This window comes from Pipistrellus kuhlii, unplaced genomic scaffold, assembly GCF_014108245.1.
Source record: "Pipistrellus kuhlii isolate mPipKuh1 unplaced genomic scaffold, mPipKuh1.p scaffold_m20_p_6, whole genome shotgun sequence".
Taxonomy (NCBI): domain Eukaryota; kingdom Metazoa; phylum Chordata; class Mammalia; order Chiroptera; family Vespertilionidae; genus Pipistrellus; species Pipistrellus kuhlii.
This window is the reverse complement of record NW_023425562.1, coordinates 28,824,974-28,842,572: the sequence shown is the minus strand read 5'-3', so window position 1 is coordinate 28,842,572 and position 17,599 is coordinate 28,824,974. Positions and strand designations below refer to the sequence as shown.

Genomic DNA, 17,599 nt, shown 5'->3' with positions numbered 1-17,599 from the left:
GACAGGCCTGAACCTGGTGATCAAATGAAATCAGTTTCCATGGGAGGAAGATTTCAGGCATTTCCCAAGGTGCTCGGGGGAGGGGACGCAACAATGTAGGATGATTGCCCTCCTTCCTCTTCTTTTTGTGATTCAGATGTCAGATATCACAGGATCGGTGGGTGGGGGTTAGCCGCTTGGTTGGGAGGGAGAAGATGAGAGAGAGAGAATTCATTTTGAAAATTAGAGTCATGCCTACAGAGCACCCCCTCCGTGACCTACACAGCAGCCCCTGGCAGCAGAGCCTGAGCCTTTCCTTCCAGTGCGTGCCTGGAGGCCAGCAGCCACCTTTCCCACGAAATGAAAGAAATGTTAATGTCTTCATGTTAAAAGAAATGGGTTCGTAATAGGCACTCGCGTTAGTTGCACAATTAGGTGTGTACAAAATCCTGTTTTATTCAATAAGGAATTGGATCTCTTAAAATTTCATTGGGGAATTTCATTGGGGGGAGGGGAGTGTCACTGTGACACACACACACACACACACACACACACACACACACAGAACTCATTGGAGCACTTTATAGCCAATAGGCCAGCTCAGTGATCTGCCAACATCAGAATTTTGAAATTCAAGTGATTTCTTTTCAATATTCTGAAATTAAAAATACTGTGTTGTGAGTCACAGTGGATTTGTTTAGACACCATTTTCAGTTCTCTTGGGCATATTCCTTGGGACTATAGAGTGATTCTACGGCCTTTTGAGGAGCTGCCAGACTGCTTTCCAAAGTGACTATGCCAGTTTGCATGCCCACCAGCAGAGTGTGAAGGCTCCCGCTTCCCTACATCCTCCCCAATGTGTGTTCCTGTCTTTCTCTTCTTCTGTGAGCCATCCTGGCAGGTGTTGCTGCCACTGGTGTTTGTCTTGTGGCACCGTCAGTGTATGGAAATGATCTCTAGATTGTAAGCTCTCTGAGGACCGAGGCTGTGCCTGGAAATCCCCGGTCTCTAGTCTTTCCTGTTTGCTCAGTTGTATCAAGTGCTGCTGAGCCCTTTGTCATCATTTACATAGAAGACCAAAGTGTGCCCCCCGCCCCACAACTATATGTCAGGTTCTGCACCAAAGACTGGTATGCTGGCTCTTGTCTTCCAATAAACAGGTTGGACTAGTTGGGGCCTTTAGAGAACAAATAATGGGGGAGGAAAAGGACATTGCAGTGACTAATCAGAGACATATTTTTTTTAAAAAGGTAGAAATGTATTTGTAATGAATTTGGCAAATAAAAGACCCATGTCCTTGGTTGTGACCATTGTGTTGAGCCATGAGACAGTGGTGTTGACTCTCAGAACTCACAAAAGTTTGCCTCTTCCTGGGCTGGGAAGAGAGCCTTACAATTGCCAGCCCCTCTGCCCCCCGACACTGGGCCGCTGCATCCTCAACCCCTGGGTCCCTCTGCTCTGTTCAGAGGCCTCACCCAGCGAGCATCCATGTGCACCAAAACAGGAGCTGGATGCCCTCCCCGCCACCTGAGACCCTACGTGCGTGGGCCAGGACCTCAGGTCCATGACCTGAGAACGCAGTGCTCATAGAAATGAAGTCACTGCCTGATGGAGAGCTGGCATGTGGTTCCCAGAGGGTGTCAAACATTTCCTCCCGGTGCCCTTCTTTATCCTGTCGCCTCTACATGGAATGCCTGTCTTAATGCCAGTTAGGATAGTCATGTAATCGCTCACACCGGGACACTTTTCAGAGTAAAAGAGAACGCTGCTAATGCTTATGCCCAGACAAGAGGCAAAAGCCAGTTCTGTCTGGGGCAAACCAAGGCACATTAACTCCTATCCCAGCTCTACAAGCTCACCCTCTCCCTCCTGTTACCTACTGCCTCTCGCCAGATCTTCCCTAAGAGGTTCCAGTCTCTCCTCCACATTGGAGGACCATTCACGGGCCCTGCTCAGCTCTGCCTCATGGGTTGTCATGGGTCGCTTGTCTCATCCTCCTCACTGGACCATGGACTTCTCAAAGTCAGAGCCCAGGTCAAGGTGCTTGGTCCTTAAGAGGTTCTTAAAAACTCCTCATGAAATGGAGGGAATCCAGCTGACCGAACAGCAAAGGTTAAGTTGGGCCTGGAGTGAAGCCACGTTTATTTACTGGGGCCTTCTGTAAGCAAGCCATGAAGCATTGCCTCCAGCACTCAGTATCTTCCCTTCTACCTCGTGGTCTTCCCTTGCTTTGTGCTCAGCATGTTGATGCACAGGTAAACATGCGTGTATGGACAAACACATATACGTATATGTGTGCTCCAGTTATCTAGAACTTCCCAGGAATTCTAGTGAGTGTGGATATCAAAATACCTTTCATCAGGCCTCGTGGGAACATCTACCAACAGTGGATACATTTGTGGTTCAGAACCACGACTTTCTCATTTATTGCTGATTCAGATCCTTCTTCTCAGTTTGACGTCGTCCAATTAAACCCCTCATCTGGCATCATTGCTTAACTAGAAGCGGCGTTCAGGTACCGCAGAGCTGACATGTTTTCCCTCCCCTGTTCCAGGACCAGTACAAGTTCTGCTACGAGGTGGCCCTGGAATACTTGAATTCTGGCTGACGGCATCTCAGCACTGCAGACCGACCTGTCATCCCACAAAGCCGAGAGCTCCCCAGGCGTTTGTGAAGATGAGATCAGGACTCGCGATGTGCTTATTTTGCTTTGCAGCATTTGGCTCTTTTTAAGAGCCAGAGGATGTATAAAACCGCTTGCACTGCCCACGTCCTAGCGATGCTGCTGCCGGGCGGAAAGCACACACAGCTACAGTCGTCTGAGGCTGTACCCCTGGGCGCCCGCCTGTTAGAGCAGCACAGACAGCTGGCGCCTTGAAGAGCACAATTATATTCTTATGAAGGAATTTGTACCTTTGGGGTATTATTTTGTGACCCGTGAACCTTTGTTATTGTTACAGCTGAGTGTACATTTTTTTTGTTCCGTGGAGAATGCTACCTGGCATTATGATAATATATTATTTTTAGTTAATATTTGTATTTTAATATGTTGCATAATATAAGCTTAATGTAGCTTTCCAAGACTAACAGATAAACATATAATGAACAAACATATAATGTATGAGTTGTTGTTTCTATCAGATTTATATTGTTTCTAAGGGAGACGCTGGGGAGGAATTCAGTTCAAAAGTACAAAGCTCAGCGATCAGATTCACAGATCGAAAGCTTTTCCGCGTGTTTATATTGTAAATACTTTTGATTTCATCAAATTATTTATTCATTAAAAAGAATTTTTTGTGAAGCGCAGTGAGTGACAATCATTTTTATGAAGCCCAGGAAATGGCTGACTGTATGATGCTCCCTTGTGTGAATTCTCAGCTCAATAAAGACAGACCAGCGACCAGTCGTGGTGTATTGCTAGCGTCCCAGCGCCCGGCAGAAGCAGCTCCGGTCCCTCCAGGTCACTGGCGGAGAGATTGTACTTAGAAACTGTTGCCTGGAGCAGGTTGAGTTAAAATTTTGGGGACAGAACTTTTGGCAGCAAGAAACCTAGGCCCATCCGGGGAGCCTCTCCTGGCGCTGAGGAAACACACCCCCAGAGTCTGCCCGGGCCATGAATTCTCACCTGGGGGGCAGGCAGTTCCAGGGCGGAGACTTTCTGACCCGGAGCCCCCTCTCCTCCTCCTCTCTTTCACCTGTTCCCTGGGTAATATCTGTCCTCGCCAAGCCTCTTTCACACCTGAAACTTGCTGAGGGAACACTTTTTAAAGGGTTATGGGATCGGAGTGCCCTTAAGCAGAACACTAAGCTAAACAGTTGCTGGAAAGGGAAATCACTGCGGGCAGCCTGCTCTGCTCTGCGCAGGTCCAGGGCCCGGCCCCACCTCTGACGGAGGGAGACGCTGTGCGGTGAACTTCCACCAGGAATAAACGGAGTTCCAGGCTGTGCTAAGTGACGACCAGTAGCTGGTGGGGACAACCTTTATCAGACACCAGTTCTGTGCCAGAAACTGTGCAGGGCGCTTTCCCGAGTGGCAGCAGATCCTCCCCACAGTAGGTTTCATTATGGAGCCGTCTTACAGCTGGGAACCTTAGTTTCATCAACTGCTAGCTTTCTCTGCTTTATTCTTGCCATCCTCATTCTTGGGATTTATGAAAATGTCCAGTCCATTCTCTGAGTGACTTCCAGGCGTCTTCAAACTACGGCCCGCAGGCCACATGCGGCCCGCAGAGGAGTCTGATCCGGCCCGCCAGGTTTTTTGGGCAGTGAGCGCAGCCGAGGTGTTACAGTAGGAATTAGTAGTTCATATAGTCCGGCCCTCCAGCTCTCTGAGGGACCGTGATCTGGCCCCCACTTTAAAAAGTTTGAGGACCCCTGTAAGAGCCTGTTTATCCTCCTAACTGAAACAACTATTGATAAAATAACTGAGGAAGATATATGTATTTTTAAGTCGTTTTAGGACACTGAACGTCAAGGAATTAAGGTAACACCAGTGGGATACCTGATAAATACTTGGAGAGAAGGGGAGGAGAGGGGGAGAGAAGGAAGGAGAGAGGAAGGGAGGAGAGGAAACCCTAGCCTTAGATTTCCTCTCTGCATTAACTCCCGTGGGTTTTAGGTTTGCCTTCCTAAGATTTCAAATGAGAATCAGAGTTTTTACTTTTTTGTCAGCAGCATGAAGTGGCAAAGGCAGATGACTCACAGAACAGTGACAGAACATTTGCTTGTATAAACGCTAAGCAATGCTGACCAGCCTGGATCCTTCCGCTCACTGCAGCCCACAGCGCCCCGGCCCTCACTGTGCCTCTCAGTGGGATGCCGTCCCTCAGGAAACATCCACGTCAGGCAGCAGATGTGAGCATTGGCCCTAAATAGACTGGATGATAGGTCTTATGACCAATGCTTCCTGTCTCTGTGGGCCTTCTCTCCCACGCCTCCCCTCTTTAGGAAGGGTGGGGAGCTTCTGCAAGGAAAGGGCTGGTCCAGATCCTTGTCTCTGACCCCACCTTGAACTTCGAGTTCTTATTACTGTGCTAGTGCTGAGCTGGAACCCACTAAATCAGGCGTCCTCAAACTTTTTAAAGTGGGGGCCAGATCACGGTCCCTCAGAGAGCTGGAGGGCCGGACTATATGAACTACTAATTCCTACTGTAACACCTCGGCTGCGCTCACTGCCCAAAAAACCTGGCGGGCCAGATCAGACTCCTCTGCGGGCCACATGCGGCCCGCGGGCCGTAGTTTGAAGACCCCTGCGTGACTAAATAAAGATGCAGCTTATCAGAGTCATCTATATATAAAAGAGGTAATAGGCAAATTAGGCTGGGACACCGTAACAGTCCTGGCCGGTCAGGAGGAGGTTATGCGTGCAGGACACAGAGACGGGGGGGGGGGGGGGGGGGGGGGGGGGGGGCGCTTGCCTGAGCTGCGGCACCAGCTTGGGTCACCCCAGAGCAGACACTGACAGGGGGCCACTCCAGAGCCAACACCGACAGGGGGGCCTGAGGCTGCTCCAGCCACAGTGTACCAGCAGTCCTGCCTCTGTGTGTGAGCTGAAGAGGAAACATCTTTCCTGACTGCTCATTGGCTAAGCTCCCAGTATGCCACTTGGATAACTTGGGTAATAAGAATCCAAGAAGATGATTTTTTTTTTTTTACTTCATTCCTGGAGGAAAAAATAAAGGTCGGCTGCTGGAGGGGCTAAAAAATGTCATGTCCTGCCCTAGCCAGTTGTCTCAGTGGATAGAGCCTCAGCCTGTGGACTGCAGGATCTGGGTTTGATTCTGGTCAAGGGCATGTACCTAGCTTGTAGGTTCCTCCCTGGCCAGGGTCCAGGTCAGGGCTCATGCAGTAGGCAACCAATTGAAGTGTCCCTCTCACATTGATGTTTCTCTCTGTCTTCCCCTCTCTTCCACATTCTCTAGAAGTCAATGGGAAAATATCCTCAGGTGAGGAAGGAAGGAAGGAAGGAAGGAAGGAAGGAAGGAAGGAAGGAAGGAAGGAAGGAAGGAAGGTCATAGCCTATGAAAGAGACATCTTTAAAATGCCTAATGAAAGTTGTCATTTTTTTCATGGTGAAGGGACTGGAGTCTGTGTTTATGAAAACACTGGCAGCTACAGTGGCTGGCAGTGGCAGCAGCAGTAGAGTGATGGGGGTGGCGCCTTCCCCTGATCAGCCAGTTGCCTCCCACAGAGGAAGGCCAGACTGCAGCCTAAGCTGTCCATAGGACATCCCCTGGGAGTTCCCAGATATGTGAGGGGGGGCAGGCTGGGCTGAGGACTCCCAACCCCCCCAGTGCACAAATTTCATGCACCGGGCCTCTAGTTCTATTATGATTGCCTAATCATGGGGGTGGAGGGGGTCAACCATTTAACACCCTCATGTAACAGGAACAGTGCAGCCCCCTCAGCCCTCTCTGGTGGTAGAAATTTCAGTGCACCATTTAAATAAATCGCAGGTGATCTTAGAAACTCGATGTCTTTGGGTGCTTATAAAGTGTGTTTGGAAAAAGAACAGGGTGGTGATCAGCTCTATGTTCTCTTCCCATTACAGAGCAGACACTGTATTCTAAAGCCCCGTTCCCCTGTCAGATGGAAATAAAGCTGAACTCCCCCAGCCACCTGGGGGCCTGCCTGGCCAGCCCCATCCCGCCTGGCCACCGGCTGACAGTAGGGTTTTCCTTGGGTTTCCTGCAAGGATGTGCCACCACCTAAAGAAATGGGAAGGTGTGGTGGGTAACACAAGAGCCATGCAAATGTAAAATCCAGATACTACGGGTATCAGATGCAAGAAATCCTATCTACCAAAAAGAGATTTCACATGGGAAAAGTAAAAATTGTGGTAAATAACACGTTAATTGGCATTACTAACTACAAGAGGCAGGCATACAAAGAACTTGCTCTTCATTGCTGCTTCGGGGCAGCCATGCCAGTGTGGACTCTGGGTTCTTCCAGCTGTCTTCATGACTGAGATGGGCCCCCAGACCCTGAGCTAGGCCCCCAGGCCCTGAGCTGGGAGAGCAGCCTGCTGGGCCGTAAACAAAGATAATGCCTCCAGGGCGCAGATGCTCAGCTTGGCAGGCCGTGGAGGCTGTCTCTTGGTTCATTAAAGCAACATTAAGATGCCCCTCTTCCCTCTATGTTAATATAAATAATAGAGCGGAAATTTAATTACCACGGCTAACTTAATTAAGAACCCTTTGAAAGTTGCCCCTTCTTCCTGGTGTAGAAAAGATGATTTGGAGTCATTTGTCCTTGCCAGCTGTACCGTTTCCTCCCCCAAAGCGATCCCGGGAGACTGTTTCATATCCAGGCAAAGAACCTGTTAGGGATGGTGCTAAGGGGATGTGGCTTCCCTGATGTAGCACCTTCGCCAACAAGGCGGCTGCAGGACTTGAACTCAGAGCCAGCTGTGCTCACAGGCCCCACAAGCCCTCACTGGAGGGTCTGGGCTCTGGAGCGAACCTGCTGGGTTCCAGCTACAGCCACCAGCTCCCTGGCTGTTGGATCTTGGGCAACCTCTGTCTTAATTTCCTCATCTGGACAACTCAATCAGGTGCTTCCTGGTGACTGGCATATTTCTAGAAAATACACGGGTCCTTTCCTCCCCTTCGTTTTTCTCCCTTATTGAAAATGAGCCTGAGCCTTGTGATAATCTGGACTTGGCAGTCATACCCCAGGGCGTTTGAGCCTCCTTTCACTCACCCCCACGTGGGAGACGGGCGGTTTGCAGCTACGTCATAGAATGAAGAGAAACGCAGGCGCATCCTTGAGCCTGTGAACACAAGATGAAGGCCAGAAAATCGCTTTGCTGTAGCATCTCTCGGAGAGGCCTTAGGAAGCAGACCAGACAGAAACTGCTGAGGACTGAGTTCCCCCATGGGATAGGATACCCAGGCCCTGATGCAAAGACTCAGAAGTGCCCAGAATGGGAGCTGAGTTAACGGCTGCTCTGGGCTTCTCCGGCCAGCTCAGAGCCCACCACAAGGAAAGGCACACAGCTGTGCCCATGCGCTCCTGAGCCTCTGAGCAGAGCCCCTGGCCACTGGAAAGAGAACTGGCATCTCCAGACCACCCAGCTTTGCCGTCTCCGGCCACAGCCCTGCAGCACACAGAGGCCGCCTGGGCTTAAAGGTTGAGTAGCAGCTTCCCCTCTTGCACCCACAGGCTGGGCTGCCCTCTGCTCCCTCCTCCCTATCCCACACCCTCCGCTCTCTCCCCCCTAGCCTGGGGAAGGATGGAGAAGTGCGGGCCTGGGGGCAGTGCTGGGCCTGAGGCCTCCTGCCTCACTGCCCCAGGGGCTGGTGAATGCATTGGGGTGCATGCCTGCTCCCTAGAGGGATGCCCAGGGGTGGCAGGTTGGAGCCTGCTACCCACAGGCCAGTGGAATGCAGAGCCTGTGAGTCAGGGAAACCCTTGCCCTGGCCTTGTCATGGCACCTGCAGGCGTGTGTTTTGACTGAGCGGTCCCAGGCATGGACTGAGCGGACCACACTGGGCCCAGCTGGGAAGTGGGGATTCCGGAAGCCATCTCTTGGAGGAGATGGAGGGGTCCTTTCCTGAGAGTCGGGCAGAGTGCAGGGGCACAGGGAGCGCCCTGGCCTCGCTGGGAGAGCAGGTACGCTGCTTCAGGACGGCATTTCGAGCCCACTTGCCACCTCCAAGGATTGTGAGCTGGCAACAAGAGAAGTCAGCATGAAACTCCCTCAAGAGGTGATGCCAGCTGGGGACCAGGACTATATGACTAGCAATTCCCAGGGGATCCCCCCTCTCCCCCACACTTCAGGCACCTCAGCTGGAGCCGGGCCAGCAGAGAGTTCAGGCCAGCAGGGCAGCCGCGCGGTCCTGGGAGTTGGCTCCAGCCTGTGCGATCGGGCTTCTGCGTCCTTCCAGGATCATCAGACTCATCACTCCTGGCTGGTTAGCAAAACGGAGACGTTAGGGGCAGCCTTCCCCAGGCTGAAGAGATTTCACTGGCGCTGAAAACCTATTGGATTTCGGGTGTGCGTGACCCACAGACTGGCTCTCCCTCCCAACCCCAGGCAGCATGCTTGATTTTCGGCTCATCTGCTGATTTAATGAGGGGTCTGTGTCCATCCACCCAAGGCTCCCCCTCTCCCTCACACTATCTCAGTGTCTCCATCTATTTGGTAAAGCACCAATTTCTCGGATATTACCCTCATTTTAAATTACATAGATCAGTTTAAACATAATTCACCTCTTTCCTATCCCATTAGCTTATAAAAGCATTAGCACATTGTCACGCGTTTAAATGACCGTGTAATAGGTATCGGTTTTAATTGTCGGTACTTAAGTGGCCATTATAACAAAGTGTTTTGCTTCATAAGTCAGGTAAGCCCCTGCCTCTCCGAGGAAAAACGCTTGAGACTTGGCTGCTGAAAAGCTGAGAGCCAAATTCGTAATCCACAGGCAACACGCATACAGGATGCTGGAAGTTTGACATTGGCCTCGAGAGTCTTTTTACTTTGTTTTATTCTATTTATTGTGGTAAAATGTATCATTTTAATCATTTTATTTATTTATTTTTAAATATATTTTTATTGATTTTTTTTACAGAGCAGAAGGGAGAGAGAAAGAGAGCTAGAAACGTCAATGAGAGAGAAACATCGATCAGCTGCCTCCTGCACACCCCCACTGAGGATGTGCACGCAACCAAGGTACATGCCCTTGACCAGAATCGAACCCGGGACCCTTCCCGGGCCGATGCTCTATCCACTGAACCAGACCAGCTAGAGCAAAGATCTGCATCTACTGTATTACCAGCAACGCCTCAGTCTCCCCTCCCCCTGCCCATGACAACCACCATTCTCCTTTCTGTCTCCATGACTTTGACTGCTCTGGGTGCCTCATTGAAGGGGAATCATACAGCATTTGCCTTTCTTTATCTGGCTTATTCCACTCAGCACAACGTCTTCAAGATCCATGTTGGAGCATGTGTCAGAACCTCCTTCCTTTTTAAGGCCAAATGATGTTCCGTTGTGTGCATTTGCCACATTTTTTGTTTGTGTATTCATCTACCGATGGATGCGGCTTGTTTCCGCCTCTCGACTACTGGGAATAATGCTGGTATTGGCCTCAAGAGTCTCAGTTTTGACTTATGCTCCAGTCCCTGTGTTTTCCTTTTTCTCCCTCAACCCCTTCTAAGTTGTGCCTCCCTGTGATTGACAGGAGATCCCACTGTGGCTCCTCAGTACATTCTGTTAACCTTCTAAAGTAACATCAGTACTAACAGCCACGAGAGAGACAAAATTTCAAACTACGAAAGGAGTCTTCACCATTTTCAGGACCACCAATTCCTGGGAGACTCTAAAAAAGTTTTGAGCCCTGTCCCATTGAAAAAGGTACATGCACTTCCACAGATACTCTCTGATTCCATGGACACCCCTGAAACCTATCGTTAGTCCTTCGGTCTATCTCTGCTCCAGATAATTAGTTTTCCCCCCCAAAAGTTGTAAATCAAAGATTTTCAAAACAGAGGATGGTTGAAATACATGTGTAAAGCCAATGCTCGCTCTGGTTTGACAATGATATGAAGCTAGATGTCCGTATGTGGAACTTACCTGGCATGGAACACAAAAACGACCTTGGGCTTTTACAAAGCATCTCCAAAGGCCCTTCAGGGTCAGGGGCAGAGCACACAGTTCCCTCCCAGATGCAGGAGGTCAGCGACAGTGGGCACAGAGCCTGCCCACCTCTTCCAGGAGGTCCTCCAGCTCACCCCCGGCCATCACCTCCTGCCCCTCGCAACTTCCGCCACCCGCCACTGGGCAGACACTCCCACCTTTCCCTGTGTGTTGCCTGTGCACAGCTGGTGGTGTGTCTTCACTGTTCATATGTGTGCGTCCTGGGACTCCTCACAGTCGGGAACATGCTGAGTTCATTTTTAATTTCCCAGGAAGCCTAGTAAGATGCTTGGCATGTAATAAGCACCCAGCATCTTTTTGGTAATTGGTTTCTCATTAAATGAGGCAAACTTGTAATATGATAACATAAAAAAATTGTCTAGCCCTAAATCGTCTCTCTCCTAAATCAAATGTAGGGAGTGGGGAGTTCTCTGCTCCTCCATAAAACCCTGGGGTACCAGGGCTCCTCACAGACTCAACACTGGGCAGCTCACACACCCCCTCCCCCACCCCGCTGTTGGAGCACGAGCCTGGCCTTGGTGTCCACAACAGGAGGTGAGAGTCCGTTTTCTCAGGGAAGCACGGAGGTCCAGGACCAGGAAGCAGGAGGCCCAGGACCTACTTCCCTAGCTCCCAGTCTGGCCGCGGTTTGCCGCCCTTGGTAGGAGAGAAGAGCCCTGGGGGTCCTCTCTTCGCTCTCCACAGGCTGCTCACGCCCCTGCTGGGAGGCTGAGTGCTCTGACCCCATCAGCCTTCAGAGTGGGGCGCAGCCCCACAGCAGGAGCCGGCACCCCCTGGCCCAGCCTGCTGTCCTGGGGGTGATGCACGGGCAGCCCCCTTCGCAGTCATGAAGTCGCCTGCTTTGAGGAACCTCTTACAGCAGGTAATGTGTGTTCAGCAGTTATCAAGGTGTCCTGGTGTGATTGGAAATCCAATTCCTCAGGGTGGGGGAGCGAGCTGGGGCGGGGGCAAGAGCAGGAGCCCAGCGACTGTAGCCTCTAGGAAGGACACTTACCAATATATAAACTCTTCTGTCAGCCAGCGCACAACGTGCTCATAGCTCTGCCATTGGGCCCAGCGCTCCTCTACAGTTCCTATCTGTCTGCCCTGTGAATAGCAGGTCAGCCTCCTGATGCCACAAAGCACACTTCCCTCACCCAGGGGAGGCCTCTGCCCAGAGCTGGAGAGCCACTGTGTACGTACAGTCTGATGGGTTTTGTCAGTAAATCTATTTCAGAATGAGGCAATCACATTCCCACACAAAGGGATGTATCTCAGCAGATGGTTAATTTTTAAATATCCTGCTTTGAATATATATCACCTGATAATATATATACTGAAAGTATTGTTTATTTCCACTCATTAAATCTCAATAAACCAGTAAACAGCCCTAACTTCAGAGGCATAGAAATTCCACTTCCCTTTTCATCAAGTAGCCGCAGTTCATTATGGTGTAAAATAAATGAGCTGCTAATATAAATTAAGCAGAACAACAATAGCAAAGCCACAGATGCCATGTCCCTACGTATGGAGAACCTGCCCCACAGGTGGGCATAGGAGGCAGTGCAGGCTTAAAGTCCAGTCTACCCCCCTCTGAGTGACCCTAACGGATCCTTCATCTCACTGGGCCTCCACCTCCTCTGTGGAGCGGGATGACCATCATGCTGCCACACAGTGGTGTGCAGAGGAGTAAAAGAACTAACATGTGCAGGGAGTCTAGAACTGTGGCTGGCATGCACATTTGCTCTTATAATTGTACTAGAGGCCCGGTGCATGAAATTTGTGCATGGGGGGACCCTCAGCCCAGCCTGTACCCTCTCCAATCCTGGACCCCTTGGGGGATGTCTGACTGCTGGGGTAGGCCCGATCCCAGGGACTGGGCCTAACCCAGCACTCAGACATCCCTCTCACAATCCGGGACCACTGGCTCCTAACTGCTCACCTGCCTGCCTGCCTACCTGATCACCCCTAACTGTGCCCCCCCCCCCCCGCAGGCCTGGTTGCCCCTTACTGTCACCCCTGCCAACCTGGTCACCCCACCTGCCCCCCTCTGCCGGCCTGGTCACCCCGTGCAGGTTGCTATTTAGTCATCCGTCTCGTTGCTTCCGTCGTGATGGCCCCTGGCTTTTTATATATTAGGATTCTAAGTGACAAAAGAAAGAAGGAAGCAAGGAAAGTACTTCTTCAGGTAATGGCTCACGTATGAGGAACAAGACCAGAAGCTGTTTCCAGCCTTCTCCTCCCTAATGTTGCTCGTTAGGGACATCAGAGTCTCAGTTTCCCCAAGTGCAGGCCCAGACAGGCATCCTCAACTCCCTGGCGTGGCCGAGCCCATGGCCAATGACAAGTTCTCCCTGAAGAGACATCAGGAGACAAGGAGAAGTGAATAGACGTGGCCCGTCCCCTAGGCCTCGGAGGTGAACAGGATGGGTCCAACGGAAGCTCCTAAGTGAGACATGGCCACCAGGTGTGGGCGCCAGGGATTCCGTTGGACTTACAGTGCCTTTCCCAGCACAGCACCGGCTGTTGTGGCTACCTGTCAGGCCTTCCTTCTCTTCCTCCTTTACCTCCTCATCTCCTTCTCTCCTCCCATTCTGTGACCTCTCACTCTTGTTGCCATTTCTGACATTGACTGCTGTTCCCCACTGACTACCCTTCCACCTGTTTCTCATTCCCAGAAGACCTTACTTCTAACGTGGCCTGGCACTTGCATGCACAGTGGTGGGGATGGTGGGATGGAATGAAAGCATAGACTGTGGGGTGGAGCAGGGGCCTCACTGGGTCTTGCAGGGAGCAAAGCCTCCTGTGGCCAATCCACCCTCACTTGGCCGAGCCGGGAGGATAACTCCCTCTCGCACTCCAGAACTGGGCTCCCTCCCCCCACAATGGAGGTAAACTGGGTTGGACTGGCTGTGAGGCCGTTTCAGGCTGACCTTTGAGTGTCTATCATGTGCCAGGCGTGGTGTAGGTGCCCCAGTGCTCTCACAGGGCCAAAAGCAAAGTGTCGCCGGTGGCTGTCCTTTCCTGGAGGCGCTAGGGGAAAACACATCTCCAAGGTCACTTAGTCTGTTGCCAGAACTCAATTGCATGTCATTGGAAGACTGTTTCCTGGCTGGCCTGGGTGCTTCCCCGCCTGCAGCCAGAGGTGATGCGGATTCCAGAGGCCACCGCTTTCCCTGGTCCCTGACCCCTTTCAAGCCAGCAACAGCAAATGAGTTCTCTCAAGCTTTGCATCATTGACCACCCATCCGCCTCATCTCTCCTCCTGTCCTGTTTCGCCACATTTCGTGGACTTCAGCCGAAAAAAAAAGTCTCTGCTTTTAAGGGCCCCACTGGGTCACATGGGCCCCATCTGGAAAATCCAGGATAACCTTCCCATCTTAAAGTCAGCTGATTTCATTGCAACTGCAAAGGCCCATTAGAGCCGTATCTAGATTAGTGTTCGGTTGGATAACCACGGATGGGAATCTTGGGGGAACATCTTTCGAATTCTGCTGACCTCACCTGGCAGGAGGCGAATGTGGGAGTGAGGCTCCCTCCCCCGACAAAGGAGAGGAGGGGCTGCACGAGGTCTCTACTGTCCACAGCACCAGTCTCCTAGGCAGCTGACATCTCTCCAGCCAGGGCACCCTCCACGCCACCAAGTCCTTCGCTGTTCTGGTGCTTTCTCCCCTCAGAGGCCTATGAAAAAGAGAGCTCAGCAGGGAGGCTCCTGGGGCCCAGCCCACCACGCTCTGGCTGTGCCTGGTCCACACACGCTGTGTGTTTATGGGGACGGGAGAGGCTGCCTAACTTGCCTTTCGAAGTCTGCCTGAGCTGTCTGCTTGAATCTACTACCTGGTTTAATCCTCACGACTGCTCTGACAAGTATTAGCCCATGTAAGCTAACAAGCTGGAGTTGTTGTCTATGTTCCCAAAGTCTGCAGCAAACGGAGGTTTGAACCCTGATAATCAGCGCCAGAGCCCCAATGCCTGATAAATATGTTACCAGCATGTCCCCCACACACCCACCCATCTCTGCAAGCCGGGAACATGTCGCTGTGGAACCAGCCCTCTCATAGTGGGAAGGTGCTGCTCTGGGTTTCCCCGGCTTGTTTTCCAAAATTATTGTCTCCCTGCCCCCACTCCCCTGCACAGGAGCACTCCTATCCAAGGCCACCCTGGGCCACCCTCGCTCTCGGGGCACCAGGCCAAGGCCTGAAAATGTGGCTCCTTTTCAGCACGTGCAAAAGTTCCCTGTGGGGAAGGATCAGTGGGAGGGGGAGGAAGGAGTTGGGAAAAGTCCAGGTTCTGAATATACAGTAAAAATGCCTGTTATGTTTGCAAGGGATAAAGCCAAACAGATTCACTGGGCTTTGCACCATTTCTTGGTAAATGGGTCCAAAAACTCCCCCTGTCATCACCTCTGTTGTGCAGCAAGTTCAGAGAGAAAGAGGAAAATGCAAAGAAGGTGATGAGTGAATATCACGGGGCAGAAGGAGGAAGTGACAACTGCATGCGTGGGGTGCTGACCATCACTACTGACATGAGAAACGTGTGCTTGCTCCCTAATAATACGTCAGTGCTGCCCAGTGGCCCGGCAGAATAGCTGCAATCGACGGCTTTCTCATTCAGGAAGCCTGTGCGTCTGCCAGCCCTGACCTCACGCTCCTTGTGGAATTAGGCCAACTCAGGGTGGGCCTGAGCCCAGGACGGAGAAGGGTGCTCAAGCCACTCCAGTCATAAAGCTCGTTAACACTGAGAGTGGCCAGCCCTGCACCATCCTCTCCTCACACCCCATGGTGTCAGCCGGTCTGTCACTACAGGGGGGCTGACTCCAGGACAGGAGCACACCCTCTGTGTCTCCATCTGAGAGCAAGGGGACTAACCATGGCTCACAGTCTGAGATCCCTGGTTCTCCTGAAATCAACCAAAGTTCAGCATCTCAGCATGGCCTAAGGAAGTCAAGCCCTTGGGAGCAATAAGCCAGGAGAGTGCTGAGCAGCACCATGCCTGTGTGCAGAGCTGCTTATTGAGAACGAGGTGGCGAACAATTGCAGGAAACAGCTGGGTGATTTCTTGGCCTTTTCCTCCTCACCTTTACCCCTCCTTCCCACCGGACAGACAAGCGGACAGGCAGAACAGCAAGCTGAAGTTATGCCAGCAGTCTCGCTGGGCCTCCCTTAAGCCCCCTTCAAATGCAGTGGGGACCTGGGACCTGATAGTCCTTATTCAAAGGGGAGTGAATAAGCCAGCTGTGGGCACCGCTCCTGCCCTGCACAGCGGTGTCCCCAGCTCATGGCGCTGCTGCTGAGGAACCGGGGAGACAAAGGTCTGTCCGCACCGCTCAGGGCGACTAACAACCAACTGACCCCCCCCCCCCCCCCCCCCCCCCGCCTCCCAGGGAACTGGGCCGCGATCTTGACTAGAGAACATTGGTGCTCAGAGTGGTCATGCACTGGTGCAAGGAGTGGGAGGAGAATATCAGGCTCTGTAAAAACAATTTTTTCAGGAACAAGTGATGAGCATGATGTGCAACGCTTGGGGGAGGCTCAGGGGGAACATCAGCCTCGCCCTCCGCTTGCCCCCTCTCCACGCAGCTGGCTCACCCTGCATCCTTTCCCATCTCCCGTGCAGCTGAGTTCTCAAGCAGGTTTGGGCAGGGGAGGGTGTAGAGGCGGGGAGGAGGGGAAAATCACAATAATGAAGAGCTCTCCTCTTCTGCGGTTTTTCTGCAGTACCGAAGATTTCTTTTGTGCAAAAACAAAAAGAAAAAAGAAAAAAAAAGTCTTTCATCTGCCAAGATTTTTACTTATCACACATGAAAGGGTGTCGTCTTCCACGCATTTTGAAATGCCTTTAAAAAAACGGGTATCAAAGAGTCCAAGGCCCATTAATCTAAATTGCTCTAACACTTAGAGCAGAATAAAAGGCACTTTTTAAAAAATCTACAAGTGAGTGTAACCTACAAAATTACAGATTAAATGCTGGGGGGGGGGGAGAGGAGGAGCCTTAGGTTCTCAGCTTGGAACAAACATCTTTTAAGGGAAAAAGAAACATTACTTCGATATTTTAAAGTCATGTTTTGAAATACACGAGAAAAAGAAAGATACGGACTTAGGCACCATGTAAAAAGATAGGAGAAACAAGTCTATTCGGCTAAGACTGGACGCCATTAAATGTCATTCAATAGCATTTCCCAAGGAGGGGTCAGCGCCGCGGGCTATTTTTGTCACCTTTGCAAAAACCCTTATGCATGGACCCAAACTATGAAGTCATTCTCCCCCTTTGAAAAAGATACAAAGTTCTCCAGGTTCAGACCTGAATTCTCAATTGATACAATTAGTAGGAAAGAGGTCGTCTCACTTTCAGACTCTCCCATTTAAATTTATTATCCAGTGCTCCGGTAGTAAAAAATAGAATGAGAAGCCTATAATATTTGATAGTCTTGATTGTGCGGCCCCAGCCAGGATGGGAAAACTATAATCATGTCATAACACCTTAAATGTACATCCTGCATATCTCTAAAGAACTAAGAGAGTCTCACCGGGCAATTTTAAATCTAATTAATCCCAGCGGCGTTCCTGACCGGTAGGTTCTGTGAAGTTGGGGTTTGTAGAGTCCTCCCCTTCGAAGGTGATAAAATGTCATGGATGAGGAAGGCCAAAACTTATTGCATATCCTATATGCCAAGCTCTGTCCTCAGGCCTTTGCATTTTCTTTTTCCTATCATTGAATCTTTGTACCACCACTATATGGTTGATATTTGGATAGATTGTAAAGACACCCACAAATGGATAAATTTCTAGAAATGTACAATCTCCCAAAACTGAATCAAAAAGAAAGAGAAAATCTGAACAGATCAATTGCAACTAATAAAGTTAAAGAAGTAATAAAAAATAAAAATAAAAAAAAAAACTCCCAATGAACAAAAGCTTTGAGAGCTTGTTTGGAGGTTCTAGCAGGGGAGCGCAGCTACTCGTATACCCTTGACCGAAGACC

The 17,599-nt window shown here is 50.8% G+C and overlaps 1 protein-coding gene across 12 annotated transcripts in view; it reads left to right on the top strand.

The window, feature by feature from the left end:
- The window catches only part of PTPRM (protein tyrosine phosphatase receptor type M), a 608,093-nt gene extending 604,813 nt beyond the window's left edge, over positions 1-3,280 (top strand). For all 12 annotated transcript variants that reach the window (XM_045574745.1, XM_036417770.2, XM_036417769.2 and 9 more), the window contains one exon: positions 2,534-3,280. In XM_045574745.1, the coding sequence (XP_045430701.1) occupies positions 2,534-2,587 (54 nt within the window). In that variant the 3' untranslated portion in view covers positions 2,588-3,280. The remainder of the gene's footprint in view (positions 1-2,533) is intronic.
- Positions 3,281-17,599: the final 14,319 nt, after the last annotated feature.